This window comes from Diabrotica undecimpunctata, chromosome 10, assembly GCF_040954645.1.
Source record: "Diabrotica undecimpunctata isolate CICGRU chromosome 10, icDiaUnde3, whole genome shotgun sequence".
Lineage (NCBI taxonomy): Eukaryota > Metazoa > Arthropoda > Insecta > Coleoptera > Chrysomelidae > Diabrotica > Diabrotica undecimpunctata.
In genome coordinates, this window is record NC_092812.1 from 27,102,357 (window position 1) to 27,117,735 (window position 15,379).

Sequence of the window (15,379 nt, forward strand, 5' to 3'; positions counted from 1 at the left end):
GGTTTTATACATTTTAGTTTTGGGGCAAAAATACGCACTTGCGTACTACTGCCCCACTTGTAGGGGCAAAAGTACGCAAATGAAGATTTTTAAATTTTTTTTTCATTTATTAGTGAACTTACAGAACTACTGTCCATACTTAAAATGGAAAAACAATATGTAAGCTCTCCCGTAATAACATTGGAAAAGTTCTAAACTCTTATAATTTCTGAAGATAATGAAACGAGTGTTTTTGCCCACAACTACCCTAACTAGTAAGTCAAACTTCTTAAAATTTTTATAGCTGAATACTTGTGATATTGTCCCGATTCTCACGCGAATTATAAGTTTTTTTTTGCACTTTTAGAAAAGTTGTTAATACTTTTCAAACAATTGACTGTTGAAGCTATTTTTGCAATAATTAAGCAACAAATTAACAAAAATAACTTTACAAACTCTCATTTTAAAGGCTATAAATAAAATAGCGATCTTACATTTTTTATGAGTAAAAAATGAAGTTTAATCTTTTGCATATTTTGTTTATTAGATATTGTTATTACCAAATTTATCAAAAGCAATTGTTAGGTACGTGTATCAAAGAGTGTCTTAAAAAATCGTTATTTCCCTGGTCTATAAGAAGCTCATATTTAATCATGATGAATGTGTCATATTAAGTATGTAAGCATTCCAGGAAATAAAATAAAACATATAAGATACTATAACAGCAAAGACATTTTTACTATTAAATTAAATACCTTCTAGCTAAGTAGGAAACTCCTCTAGTATAAATCTTATTTTTAACCAGGGATCATCGTGTTAACATATTTGCATATACTAATGAAATAATTTGCTAAAGTTTCATAAAAAGAATTGATTAGGATGGATATTGTTAACATAAACTAAATTTTAAAGTATCACACAAAAGATGTGAAACTTATATTGCCTTTCAATGTAGAGCAATATTATTGAACGGACCACGTCCGCCTATGTGATAATTTATCTATTAAATTAGTATATACAACGACAAACTGCACATATAATGTAAATATATTACATATACGAGGAAAATTTACAATAAGAGGTACTAAAAGATTGCAAACGTAGCAATTACTATACAAGTAATTCGACTCTCAGACACACCAGTCGTCAATACAATAGTTAGTACTCAAGTACTAATGACTAATGACTAGTGACACCCAATAAAACAATTGCTAAAATATACAAGTCCACTATCTTTTCTTGGCAAGAAAAGACTTTTTGTGCGGAGCTGCCGGTGTGTGTGGTCTGGAAGTATGCGGTCGTTTTTTCGCTAACGTACCATCTTGCGAACCATTACAACACGAGCAGAGTTTTCGTACACTTCTTCTCGCCCCTCGGCCACTTGGTGAGTCTACATCTTCGTCGCAATGTAGTTCACATTTCTCACCTTCCTTCAAAAGTTCCGTTTTTCCGATGTGTAATATTTTATAGCTCTCCTCGACACAATGAACTTTGTTCAACTGGGTACAAACTATTGTATCTTCCGAACTCGTAACAACTTCTCCAGTAAACTCACTCTGTTTCATTCTCTCTCCCTTTTTTCTATTGCTATATTTAAACTTGTACTTATTATGCGTGTTGACTTCTTGGTATATTTCTGGCGATATGGGTGAGTTTAGGGTAACTTCAGACATGGCAGCGCATTTTGGTAGTAAAGTATTATCTTCACAACCAGAGGAACCTGTCTCGGCGATATTTCCATTCAGTTCTCTCTCCTCATATTCTAAAGATGTTCCCACGGGCTCATCATACTCAACGTACTCAAACAAGTCTGTTCTGAGTGAACTAGAAGTTTCATCGTCACTAAATAAATTTAATGATTCTTTGACTTCTTCTTTTACATCACCTACTCGCTTAACTACATCGTGATGAGCCTGATCATAAGACGGAGAATGATTGGAATCAAATAACAAATCAGCTTCTGGAAATAAATCACTAGCACTTGGCTCGTCCACTCCTAAGTCTTCACATTCTTCTGAAAGAGATTTTTGAAGCCTCAACTCTCGTTCCATTGCCGCCTTCTTTTGCATTTCGCTGTCTATTTTTTGAGACTCCACTAAAATCTTTTTTGTTTTGTTTACGTAGTATGTGGTATTCGTTCTTATATTTTTTTGATCACCAGATGGCTGCAAAAGAAAATTTAATGAAGCACTATAAAGGTCCAAAAATTTCTTAGGTTACTAACTATATCTACACTATAGGAAATATTTAATCGAGGGCTAAATAAAACTCTGGAATTAGATTACCAAAAAAAATTCTAGAAAAAGCAGAAGTTAAGGTGTAAGGCTAACCAACACATACAAATAAATTTATATTATGAAATGTACAGACATTTTATTTAAGTAATCTATTGTCTATTTTGTCTCTAAAAAATTTTCTCCAGTCTTCTTTCTTCGTGATGTTAAGAAAATTACCTGTTTTATCTTCATAACCTGTTCTCTCCTTGCTTAGGTTATCGCTCTACTTCCACGTGACTTACTATGAGCGATTCTCCCTGCTCTTCCTTTTGATCATCCTGTTAATATATCCATTCCATTCTTTTTTTTTTGTTTTTAGTACTAAGTTATCGATGTCTTAGAACTTGCATAAGTGTATATCATGTTTTCTCTTCTTTCTCTATCAAGAAATGTGCTCTGTTAATTCCTTCTAGGGTTTAGGCATGAAATTTAGCTAGTAGCTTGGATTCTAGAGTTATCTGTTTGCGTGAAACAAAGTAGGTGTGGCCATTATCTTATAAATGTTTTATTAGTGTATTGTAAGTACTTTAATCTCTTTCCGTTGTGAACGTATCCGTCGCCATATTTGTTTTTGAAGGCAATTAAGTCGTCTTCATTCGTTTCTCAATACTATCTTTTACTTTCCATACCAGTGTTAGTGTTTCTAATTTTCTTCTCATCATACAATTCTGGTGTTATTGGACAATATGGGCCTCGTTTCGGCACCCATTTTGGAGCCATTATCAAGAGGAGTAGGCAGGTGGAGATCTCAGTGGCGTTTGACGGTTCTTGCAATACAGAACACGATACTGGTACGTCACGAGTGGGGGGAGTATGCAGATTGAGACTCCAAACTCGAACGGAACCATATCCCTCTTGATAATGGCTCCAAAATGGGTCCGAAACGTCGAGTGTAATATTCTCAATGCGGTTCTTCCCGAGAACTTAGTAAACTAGAGGAAAACTTTATCTTACATGTCACAAAAAAATATTGTTCATAAAATGATCTGAATCTAAGAAATTTTTTGTAGTGAAGAATAAAATATGTTCAAATTCAAATGGATATCAAAATATTCATTAAACTGTTGTACACGTTTAAATTCGTGAAGTATCTAAAGAAGTTTCGTCAGAAATTGTTACATTATTTATTGAATAAAATAATAATAACCTTCCTTATCAATGTAGCAACAATTACATCCATAATCCCTGCGTAACAAATATTTACAACATAGCTTCAACTTTAATGTATCCACCATTTCTTTCTAAACAGTTGATTGTTCTCCGATTAAATGCATTAATGGCATTTCCAATTGCATTAGGTGTAATACCTTCAAGTAAACCTTTTGTTTTAAGCAACCCCACAAAAAGAAGTCAAGAGGGGTAAAGTCTGGAGTTCTTGGAGGCCAAAAAGTCCATATACCTCCTTATTACTATATCATTAAAAGTTTGTAAAACAAAATCTCGAACAATTCTTTTACAATGACATGTTGTATCATGTTCGTGCATTTCTTATCTTTCAATTAATGATAGGTCATCGAGAAAAATTTATTATTCAAAAATTATAGTTGTCTTTCAGCATTCATGCAATTTCGGAAAAAGTATGAACATAATCCAATTATCCTTGGATGTAAGCATAAAATTGGGACCTTCCTTCGACATTGCCTTTTAAAGTATTTGTAAAATTCTTGCGACTGTAATTTTACTCACATTTAATAAATTTCATCTTTTTCAAAGTGAATCTGTTCAATTACTTAGTGATCCCGAAAAGCGAGTTGCTTGTACAGTTTGCGACAAAAATATTGTTTTTTCTTTTGCATATGTTGGGAGAGCTTTTATTGTGATTGATTTGAGTTTTTAAATTATCAACATGAATTTTCAATCAAGATTAGAAGGAAAAGTCTTGTCTGAAGAAACGAGGGTGGTAAGAGCAAATGTAATTGATTTTATACAGCTAGAAGCAGTTCAAAATCAGTCTGTTGAAGACTTTAAGTACAGGGGCGTGCTGCTTTAGCAAGGGGAGTAAGTTTAAATACTATAAAACGGATCTCTCGTATACGTATTATATTTTATTATGGATTTCTGGGTCATCAAGCAGAGCATTCTGTACATAATAATTTTTTGTGACATCTAAGATAAGCTTGTCCTCCATTCTCTATTTATATATACGTTATTTGTACGTCTAGTAATATTAAACCACAATGGAGACAATTTGCTCACGAAAGAAGAGGAATGTAAAAAAGAACAGAGATGTATCTTTAAATGTGAGTGATGACTGTTTAGATAGGAAACTATCATATTTAGACTATCATAATCTCCTTTGAAGGGCGTTAAAAAGAGATGTATCTTAATCAGAGATTTGTCTAATGATGAGAATATTTATTAATTGATGCTTTTATCGAAATTATAATGTATGATTCATGTTCTAAACCAATATTCATAATCGAATAAAACCATGCTTTTAATGTATGTAAAATTTAACTTACCTTTTGGCCATTATGAAGAAAATCTCCCTTAGTAACAGGTAGTTCGGATGTGTGTGGCCTTGCAGCCTCCGAAACTTTTCTATACCTTGGAGTGGTATGTGACAGCATCGGCCCATTTGAAGAGCATGCTGTTACTAATACTGATTGCATTCGTTCTACGGTTCTTGCTTCGGCTGTAAATATATAAAATCCTTAAAAGGAAAGATATTTGGTTGACAAAAGTTTATAAAATAAACCAGAGATTTGACCTCTAAATAAGGGGCATTTGAAATATGCCTAAAATAGGCAGAATTTAAACTTTTACATTACAAATAATGGCACTTCACGGGAAATGCCTCCACGAATACGGTATTGGTTATACTGCGTTCAGATTCTTGGTAAATCGAATTTTCCCGTTTCTCCCGAAATTCTCGAAATTTTCCCGAAATATTTATTAAAATCCTAAAACTTGTGTTATTGGCAATAAATAAGAAAAATGTTTTTAAAAACAAACAAGACAATTGAGTAGAATACCAGAGATTAAGCTAAGAGCAGAGATCAAGTCAATGGACCACTTTACCATGAAGATATTCTCTACAAACAAGAGAACTTACGTGCCTTACATGAGAACTTACTATCATCCGATAGTGGCTCCAGTACAAGAGGACACTGTTAGACAGATGTAGCTACGGCAAATACACATCTCCTGAGAGTATACTCCCACTGCTAGTTTTTTAAATAACGATAGTAATGGAGAAGTTTTGCTTTAAGTGAAAGAAGCCCAGCTTCAAAACTCAACCAAACAACAACAACAAAAAGAAAGAAAAGCCAGAGAAAACTCGCACTCGGCACATGGAACGTACAAGGATGGCGAACAAAAGACAAAGAGGTAATAGCGGAACTCGAAAGAATGAAACTAGATATAATGATAATGACTGAGACGAAAAAGAAAGGAAACGGTACCGAAAAAATAGGAGAAGTCATTCACTGTTGAAGCGGAATAGATAAGAAAGAAAGGGCAAAAGCAGGAATTGCAATTATACTGAAAAAGAAATGGGAACACGCAATCGAAAACTGGGAACCAATAAACGAAAGAATTGCCAAGCTTAACTTAAAAGTATACGGAAGACAAATTATCTTACTAGCAGTATACGGTCCAACAGAAGACAGCTCAATTGCAGAAAAAGAACAATTCATAGAACAACTGCAAGAAGAAATCGAAAAGAGAAAGAAGAACCAAGAAATAATTATCGCCGGTGACCTAAATGGAAGAACAGGAAGAAAAGAAAACGACAGAACAGTTGGTAGATTTGGAGAAGATATAATGAACGATAACGGGGAGAGATTGATTGAGCTATGCGAAATAAACAACTTAAAGATCACAAACGGCTTCTACAAACATAAAGACATACACAAATACACTTGGATACAAGAAACAAGAAAATTGAGGTCTATTATTGATTATGTTATAGTAAACCACGAAAGCTCGATAAAAATAAAAGACGTGAGAGTAAAGCGAGGCGCAGAATGCGGCACAGATCACAAACTAGTAATCGCTTGGATGGAATTCCCCTTCATATGGACCCAACAGAAACCGACCCAGGGAGAGTCTGACCAAGTTACGGCTCCGGCTACACCTGTCAATACGTGCTCAATACAAGAAAAGAAATTCAAAATCAATTTATTAGAAGAAGACTCAATAAAAGACCTATATAAGCGAAGATTGGACCAAAAGCTAGAAGAGTTTCGGTATGAATCATTAGAACAAACATACGAACACATAAAAACCTGCATGAAGACAGCAGCCCTAGAAGCTCTTGGAGAAGCGGACCAAAAATACACCCACCAAACTACGAAATTAACCGAAGACACACTAACATGCATAAAAGAGAAAAAAGAACTTCATATAAAATACCTGAACACAAAAAACTATGAGGACTTGGAACTATACAGAAAAAAAAAATAAAGAAGTGAAAAGAAAAGTAGCAAATGAAAAAAATGAAAGATGGGAAAAAACATGCACAGAGATAGAACAGCACATAGGAGGAACGAGAAATTCAGAGTCATGGCGCATCTTAAAGTCGCTCCAAAGAAATAAGACAGAGAAAATCAAGATCGGTCAAATCAAAGAAAACGAATGGCAAGAATACTATAAAAAATTGCTAACCGAAGACCGCCCCGAATTCAAACAATCAGAAATAGACGGAATAGAAATCTACACACATGACGAAATCGAATTAAGCCTAGCTGAGGTAAAAAGAACGATCAAAACTCTAAAGAACAAAAAAGCAGAAGGTCCCGGCGGAATACCAAATGAATTGATAAAAAACGGATCGGAAAAGTTATTCCGTATGATACATAAAATGTTTGAGAGAGCACTGAATGGAGAAGACTTACCGGCAGAATGGACCCAAGCATATATGACATCAATATACAAGAAAGGAAATAGAAAAAACTGCGAAAACTATCGGGGAATCAGCATTATATCGTCTATAGGCAGACTGTATGGAAAGATCATAAAGGAAAAATTAGAAATATATGTACAAGATAAAATCGGAGAAGACCAGGAAGGTTTCACAGCGGGGAAAGCATGCTTAGATCACATTTACACGGTCGAACAACTAATAGAAAAAAGAATGGCCAAAAATAGATTCGTCCATCTGGCTTTTGTTGATCTTAAGAAGGCATATGACTCAATACCTAGAACCAAGCTATGGGAAGCAATGGAAAACATCGAAGTTCCACGAAGATTAATAAACGCGGTAAAAGCACTCTACAAGAATAACGAAGTAGCTATCAAAACGGGCAATAGAATATGCAGTCCATTTAAGACGACAAAGGGACTACTGCAGGGTTGCTCCACATCCCCCACCCTGTTCAAAATATTCCTGGAAAAAACCCTGAAACCATGGAAAAGAAAGTGCGAAGGAATGGGTATACCAGTAAGGAACGAATATCTATATACGCTAAGTTTTGCCGACGACCAAATAGTGATCGCACAAGACGAGGATGACCTCAGTTTTATGATGAGAAAACTGGAGCAGGAATATACAAAGAATGGGATGGAAATAAACCTAAAGAAAACTGAATACCTAACAACGGAGAATACAGAAATAAAACAGCTGGAAATAGACGAAGGTAAACAAATCAAAGGAACAGACAAGTATAAGTATTTAGGTTTCATAATATCAAACAAAGGAACAATGGAGGAAGATATAAAAAATAGACTAGGACAAACAAGAGACTGCATACGAAAATTGAACCCGGTACTATGGGATAAGAACATCAGCATGAAAACAAAGAAAAAAATATGTAATACCATGACAAGAAGTATCCTCACTTATGGGTGTGAAAATTGGACAATAAATAAGAAAACCAAAAACAAAATAAGAGCAACAGAGATGGAATTTCTAAGGAGAAGCTGCAGAGTAACAAGAAGAGATAGGATAAATAACATGGAGATTAAGAGGAGAATGGGCATGAACTCCGACATAATAGACTACATCGAACAGAAGAGGTTAACCTGGTACGGACATGTCAGAAGAGCAGACCAAAATCGGTGGATAAATAGAATAACAGAGTGGAGCCCGATAGGAAGAAGAAAGAGAGGCAGACCCCGAAGATCTTTCAGAGATGAGGTGGACGAAGCAATGAGTAGAAGAAACCTACAGGAAGGGGACTGGCTAAACAGGAAAAATTGGAGAAAACGGTTGAGTGAAGGAATACAGTGAAAACTGTGGAAATCCTTGTATATATATAGTAATGGAGAAGAAATTGTGAAAAATTTGGAGCTACAAGACCTGGAAGATGATTTACCATTGTCAACCTTTTGCGAAAGTCACGGAGTTGAAAATTTTTTGAACTACCTAGAGATTGATGCAGCCCTATTGACGGAAAATCCTGAAGTAAACTTAGCTAGTGGTGTTAGTGATTTTGAAGAAAAGGAACAAGTGTCCAATGTTTCTGACAATGAGAGTAACGATGAATTAGAAATTATTTTTTATATATAAAGATGATACAAGAGTAAAAAATATCTGATGTAAGTCTAAATGTTGAGTCAGAAATTGTAAAAAATAATGTTCAAAACAAAAATCAAACCAAAATTTACGATTTTTTTAGAAGTAATACCTACCTTTTTTACATCATGGTTTTTGTTTGTTTTATTTATGTATTTGCTCCGTGCGTGACTGACGCGACATCTACCGCCTTCATCTGACAGTTTTGGACCTCGCAATTTGAGGTTAAACATAATGTTAAATAGATACGAAATTGACAAGTATTAATAATTAGTTTTTTAATTATATTTTTTCAGTTTATGTACAAAATAAATTTAGTATTAAAAACTGGGTTTTTAAAAGTTTCATCAACTTTATATTTTCAACCCTAAACGGAAAAGGAACGGAAAAATCTAGTACTGGCAAATCAAGTTTTTGCATGTGGAAGAGCATGTAATTAAAAACAATAATATTAAAAATTATGATATAAAAGCTAAAGTCATCTAGCAGGCTGCAGTTAGCTTGAAGCCTTATGAAATATCATTTAAGGTAAATTATTTAAATTTTTCCTATTTCAATTGCATAAAAATGAAATTATGTGATATTTACATTTTCATATTAATAGCACGAATCCATCTCTTTCTTTTCTCTAATTTATATGTAATATTTGGAAACCTATAAAACCTACACTCACTATTTTTGCTATCATTAGCACAATTAAATACTCAACATGTATTTGCACCCATTTTTGATAAAATTTATGAGTAAAAAGATCCAAAAGGTCCAATTTTGTCATATTTCGCCGCTACGCACGCTGGCATCGTTTCAAGGTACCCCTACCATGGTCACCCACGGAGCGAATATGCTTATGGAAATATGCACGAAAATGTATAATTAAAGATCAAGCAATTTTTTTATTTCAACTGATAAAGCGATAACTCTGCACAACGGATAATTATTTTGCCTCGTTTGCGTCCGTTATGGAAAAGTTTCACTGTACCTACCTTATCCACTATGTTAATATTTGTCAATTTCATTTTATCAATTAATGAAATAACACTTACCCTTAATACTGGTTGCTGGAGTAGCATTCCCACTCGGATTAGAAACGCTTCCTTCATTCTTGACCGTACTAGAAGTCGTTGCTATAACTGAAGTCTCGACAGAATTTATCACCGTTTTCTGATACGTATGAAATATTTTTTCATTAGAACTATCAGACTGTGAGGCAGAGTCTTCTAGCTTAATATCAACACTATCACTTGAAACACTTGTGCTACTATCAGGTTGGGGAATTTCACTTCTTTCTTTAATATCTTCCTTTCGTTGGGAGATCGTCAGAAGTAATTCATTACCCTCCCGGTCATCCCCGATTTTCTTTAACGTTAAGGGCTGCCCAAACGACACAGCTGTAGCAACTGAGTTGGAAGGTAATATCATGGGTTGCTGGCTAACACCAGCTAAGGTTTGAGAGGTAATACCAGAAATTGGTTGGATCGTTGAATATTTTACTGCGGGTATTGCTGTCTTTCTTGTCTGGTTTGTAAAACTTTGAAATAGAAGCATGTTTTGGCCCGATCTTGCTGGTACCGTAGCCAAAATTTTACTGCTTCCTGATACTACTGCTATTTGTTGTCCACCTTTACAAATAAAATCAGTAATATTAGACTACTATACCATACGAAATACCTATATACATACAATATACATCCAATATTAACTACGATTTTTTCTAATACCGATTGCCACAGATAAAGCAGGACAGTCGCTTCCACTATATACACTACCTCTACACTATATCACAAAAGATTCTTATAAAAACATCGATTTCGTATTAAAATAATTTATATGCAAATACTCGAAATCAAAATTAAAACACCGAAAAACAGTCTTTTAAATTTTTACAAAATTTATTTTTAACTTGAGGCTATAGTTGCAATGCCAAGCAACTTTTAGTACATAAATGATGTATTTCAACTATTTAAGGAGATACTGACAAAATTTGAATCACAGAATTATGAAACACCTGGGCAAAATTAGCATTAATAAACTCACATGAAAAATAATTTGTACCAAACTAGGAACAATAGAAAATTCTGTACTCTTCACCGAAAATATTTCCATCACCATCATCATTCAGGTTGGGCCTTGTTTAATTAATACCCTCCATTAATTCCTACTTCAAGCTTTCATTCTCCAGTTTCTATTCTTGGTACATATGTACTTATATCGTATCGTATTTTTGGCTTGCGAGTTCAACCCACATACAACTAAAGAGAAATAAATCCCCAGGTATTGATTCAATGACCGTTGCTGTTAATGCTATGCAATATTTGATATAACTTGTGTCTCTTCAGTCGTAGGCCTATTCGAAATCTATGAATATGTTGGGGATGCCAATGTGGTATTCCCACGATTTGTCTAGAACTTATTTAACCGTGAATAGCTGATCAGTTGTAGATCTTCCTTGTCGAAAGCCTGTTTGATATTAACCGACAACACTTTCATTTTTGGAGTCTGTTGAGCATGTAACTAAAAACTTTGTGCGCAGTGCACAAGAGGGTTATACCGCGATAATTTTTCTCCTTTCAGTTTATCCCCTTTTTTAGAGATTGGGCATATAATCCCGGTCTTCTAGTAGGCAAGGGATCTTTTCATCAATGCGTTTGTTCTACTAGATGTTCGCCACCTAATTTATATAGTTCAGAAGACACGTTGTCAATACCTGGAGCATTGTTATTCCTTTGTGGTCCTAATACTTGTTTTACCTCTTCCATCGTTATTCCATTCTATATTTTCGGTGTCTCCCTCAATTGTGATGATTTTATATCTCTTGGATCGCTGGCGCTAGTTATTTACCCTTCTTGATTTGTGCTATCCTGATATTGTCAATCACTAGATCAAGCCCGAATTTAGGAGTGGTTTTGGAACTAATGACCACCTACAATTAATAAAATCCTTAATGGAGAAAGTTATAGAATACAAAACGCCATTGTAAAAGTGCAAGAGAAATCATTAGAATACAACAAACCGGCATATCTACGTTTCTTGGACCTTAAGAAGGCATTAACCGACATTAATGTACTATGGAGACACAAAAACATTTCCCTTGGAGAAAGGTATTATGTAATGAGACACCATATCTTATAAACTATCACTGCTTTATTACAGAGTGCAGAGTGCAAAGTTGTAAGAAACAATATTGAGAAAAGCCAACATAAATGGGCATAGTCAGATATTCCCATGTGCTTGAAAATTACTCTTACCAGAAAAGTAAATAAAACATAACTGTCACAGAGAGCAAAGGAGAGTTATTAATGCTGAATATATCCCTGAGACAGAGTTTCAAATGAAATAGGAGAAGAACCGGTGTTACGGACGCCATTAAAAGAATTACAACGCTGAACTGGAACTGGTCAGGATATGTTGCCAGGGTCAGAGATGAAGGAAGAAAATTTTAGAATAGATATCTAGACACATATTAACATAAATGGCCAATACTTGAATCACTTGAGATATGCAGACGACATTGTATTAATAACAGATAAAAGAGAAGAATTACAAAATATGATAGATGAATTAAATAGCGAATCAACAAAAACAGGTCTACATATGAATTATATAAAAAAACGAAAATTATGACCAACCAACCACAAGAATTAATACTTACAATTGCACAAACAACTATAGAACAAGTAAAAGAATATATATATATATATATATATATATATATATATATATATATATATATATATATTTGGGACAACTAGTTAAATTAAATAAAGAAAATCAGACCGGAGAAGGATACGGTTGGCTTGGGTATCCTTCGGAAAACTTTCCTATATACTAAAAAATAGAAAATACCCCCAATATTTAAAAACAAGAGTCTTCAACCAATGTATACTTCCTGTTCTCACCTACGGTTCTCAAACTTGGACGTTTACAAAGGAAAACATGGAAAAAATAGCAAAGACCCAAAGAGCTATGGAAAGGCAAATGCTAAACATCAGGCTATCAGACAAGAAAAGAAATACTTGGATCCGCAACAAAACAAAAGTGAACGATGTATTAACGCAGATAGCAACACTTAAGTAGAAGTTCGCTGGACATACCATAAGACAGAAAGACGACAGATGGAATAAGATGATTATACACTGGAGACCATATAGTTACAAACGAAAAAGAGGAAGGCCACAAATGAGATGGTCAGATGACTTGAAGAAACACGCAGGCCCGAAGTGGATACAAACTGCCTACAATAGAGAGACGTGGAAGAAAGAAGAGGAGGCCTATGTCCAAAATTGGACAGCAAGGGCTGTATAGATAGACCTAGACACGATGCTTATCGTAATCGAGGACAAGGTAGACGGACGACATCAAACGCATTCAGCACAAATGGATTCAAGGTGCTCAAGATCGGATGCAATGGAATTATTTATTGGGGGCCTATGTTCAGCAGTGGACTCAAAACGGTTAATAATGATAATTATGATATGTTCAACTATGAAGGCTACTCAGAACCCTTTGTTTTCGCTGTAAGTATTGTATGCGTCTTTGTAAAAGTTCAGTATTTTGAGTCTGCAGCGAAATTTCGCATTCAAATGTCTTCACCAACATTTACGCCCCTGTTTTAATTAATTAGTATTTAATTCCTAAGGCAGATGAGTGGCAATTTCTTGTGTTAAACGCACACAACCGTCGTCCAAAGTAGTTTTTCTTTCCAAACTCTTCCAAGTAGTTAAGTGTAAACGCTTGTCTCTATAAAACGTCTAATTACACGTTGCGCCATAATATGTGAATCGCTTATCTTTAAAAGAGATCTAGTTTTGACGGGTCATATACCTCTGGAATTGACATAACAAGCCTCATCTTCGTCTTCGTTATAATTTATTCCCAGATACAATTCCAAATTTTATTACAGTTGATAAGTAATACGTTCAGTATAAAATTAGGGTCACCCCGTATATTGAAGTTATTTTGGAACAATAATTTTAATTTTATTAGCATAGTTTTTATTTCTGTAGTTTTATATGTCAATTCCAAAGTGTTTCTGTAGTGTTAACATTTTTCATTATTACAATGATTATTTAAAAGATAGACGCATTATTGCGAAACGTTATAATAAGCGTCTCGAGTATGATGGCACTACGAAGAGACAGACGTACTCACTCGAAGACCTGGTTCTGATTGGCGACCGCTTTTTCATTTCTAGCGCTTTAAGAAACCGAATGGCCATAGCGGTTCCCCTTCAAAATCATCTACAAGAAGTGAGAAATGTAAACAAGTGAGTGGAAAGTTAGGACGCGACTTGATGCTGCTGGATGATTTTCTCGAACTTAAGCCAATTGCCTGTGAACATCTGATTGCCAGACTGAATTTTGAACGAGAATAGTTGAACAAAAGTGGATTAGTCTTCTGTTGTTTCGGCTCACATAGATGTGTAGAAACGTAGCGATGACGAGGTGAGAGAAAGCTCGAGCGCATATTGCCGAACGATTTCTATTTGGTGGGAGATCAGTTATGGCATGAGAAGACAGATCTTGTGACGTTCGCACAGAGTTATTCTTTTCGAGAATGGGACGTAGACTGCGCATTGTGTTTGAATCACTCGATTTGTTTGGCCTGCTCGCAGGTCAGATTTAAATTCCATTGAACATATTTGGGATGAGATGGAAAAACGTTTACGGCGACACGCCAGTCCCCAAAAATTCTAGAAGGCTTCGCGACATACTTGCGCAGAAATGTGACAATCTTCCTCATAATGTGATCCAAGGGATGCCTCCTTGTTTGCAAACTGTTATCACTACTACTATCACAATCTAATACTCAGTATTGTTCTGAAGCTATTTTCTTGTGGCATTTTAAATTAATTTACATTTAAATGGGAATAAGCCACATTAAAGGTTAAAATACGTTTATTGACGTTTCAATTTCCACTTCGGAAATCGTTCTCAAAATACAAACATTAGTGTTTGTATTTTGAGAACGATTTCCGAAGTGGAAATTGAAACGTCAATAAACGTATTTTAACCTTTAATGTGGCTTATTCCCATTTAAATATAAACTAATACTCAGTATTGAAGTTCTTAAAACTTCCTTTGATTCAATCAAAGAATGACGGACTAAAATTGTTATTTTTATTACTTCTAATAAACTTTAAACAAATTTTTTAGCATGCCATCAGTTAGTTACAACAGAAAAATCTGAAAAAATAAAAATATCTAATCTAACTTCAAATTACGGGATAGATAATTTGAATTATTTTATGGTCAGCAGTGTATATAAAGGAGCATTCATAAAGAATGACATATTTGAGTTACTGTAAGTACGTAAGTAAATATTGGGACTTACTAACAAGGGAAGGAGAAAAAAGAAGTAAAAACAATCGCCGAAATTGAAGAAGAATAAAAGGGGGAACACATAGTCAGGTCTCTCCGCTTAGACTGGGTTGGATCCATTGGTGAGACGACCACACACAGATATGCTGAGAAGGATAACTAAATGGACTACAAGATGTCCCAGGTACCGAGGAATAAAATCTGGACAACGAGGGCAATAAATATCAAGTATTGGAAAGTTCACTGCAAAGACAGGCAGAAAGGGAAAAAAGCCATGACAGCAACAAAAACCCACAGCAAGTTATAAACGATAAAGAGGAATAATCCACCTCACCTCAGAATAGAATTTT

At 34.7% G+C, this 15,379-nt stretch overlaps 1 protein-coding gene across 1 annotated transcript in view; it reads right to left on the reverse strand.

Moving 5' to 3' along the window:
• Positions 1-1,193: 1,193 nt before the first annotated feature.
• LOC140451663 (uncharacterized) overlaps positions 1,194-15,379 on the reverse strand; it is a 102,559-nt gene continuing 88,373 nt past the window's right edge. The window contains 3 exon segments of the mRNA XM_072545507.1: positions 1,194-2,144; positions 4,718-4,890; positions 9,756-10,331. Coding sequence (XP_072401608.1) covers positions 1,209-2,144; positions 4,718-4,890; positions 9,756-10,331 — 1,685 coding nt within the window. The 3' untranslated portion in view covers positions 1,194-1,208.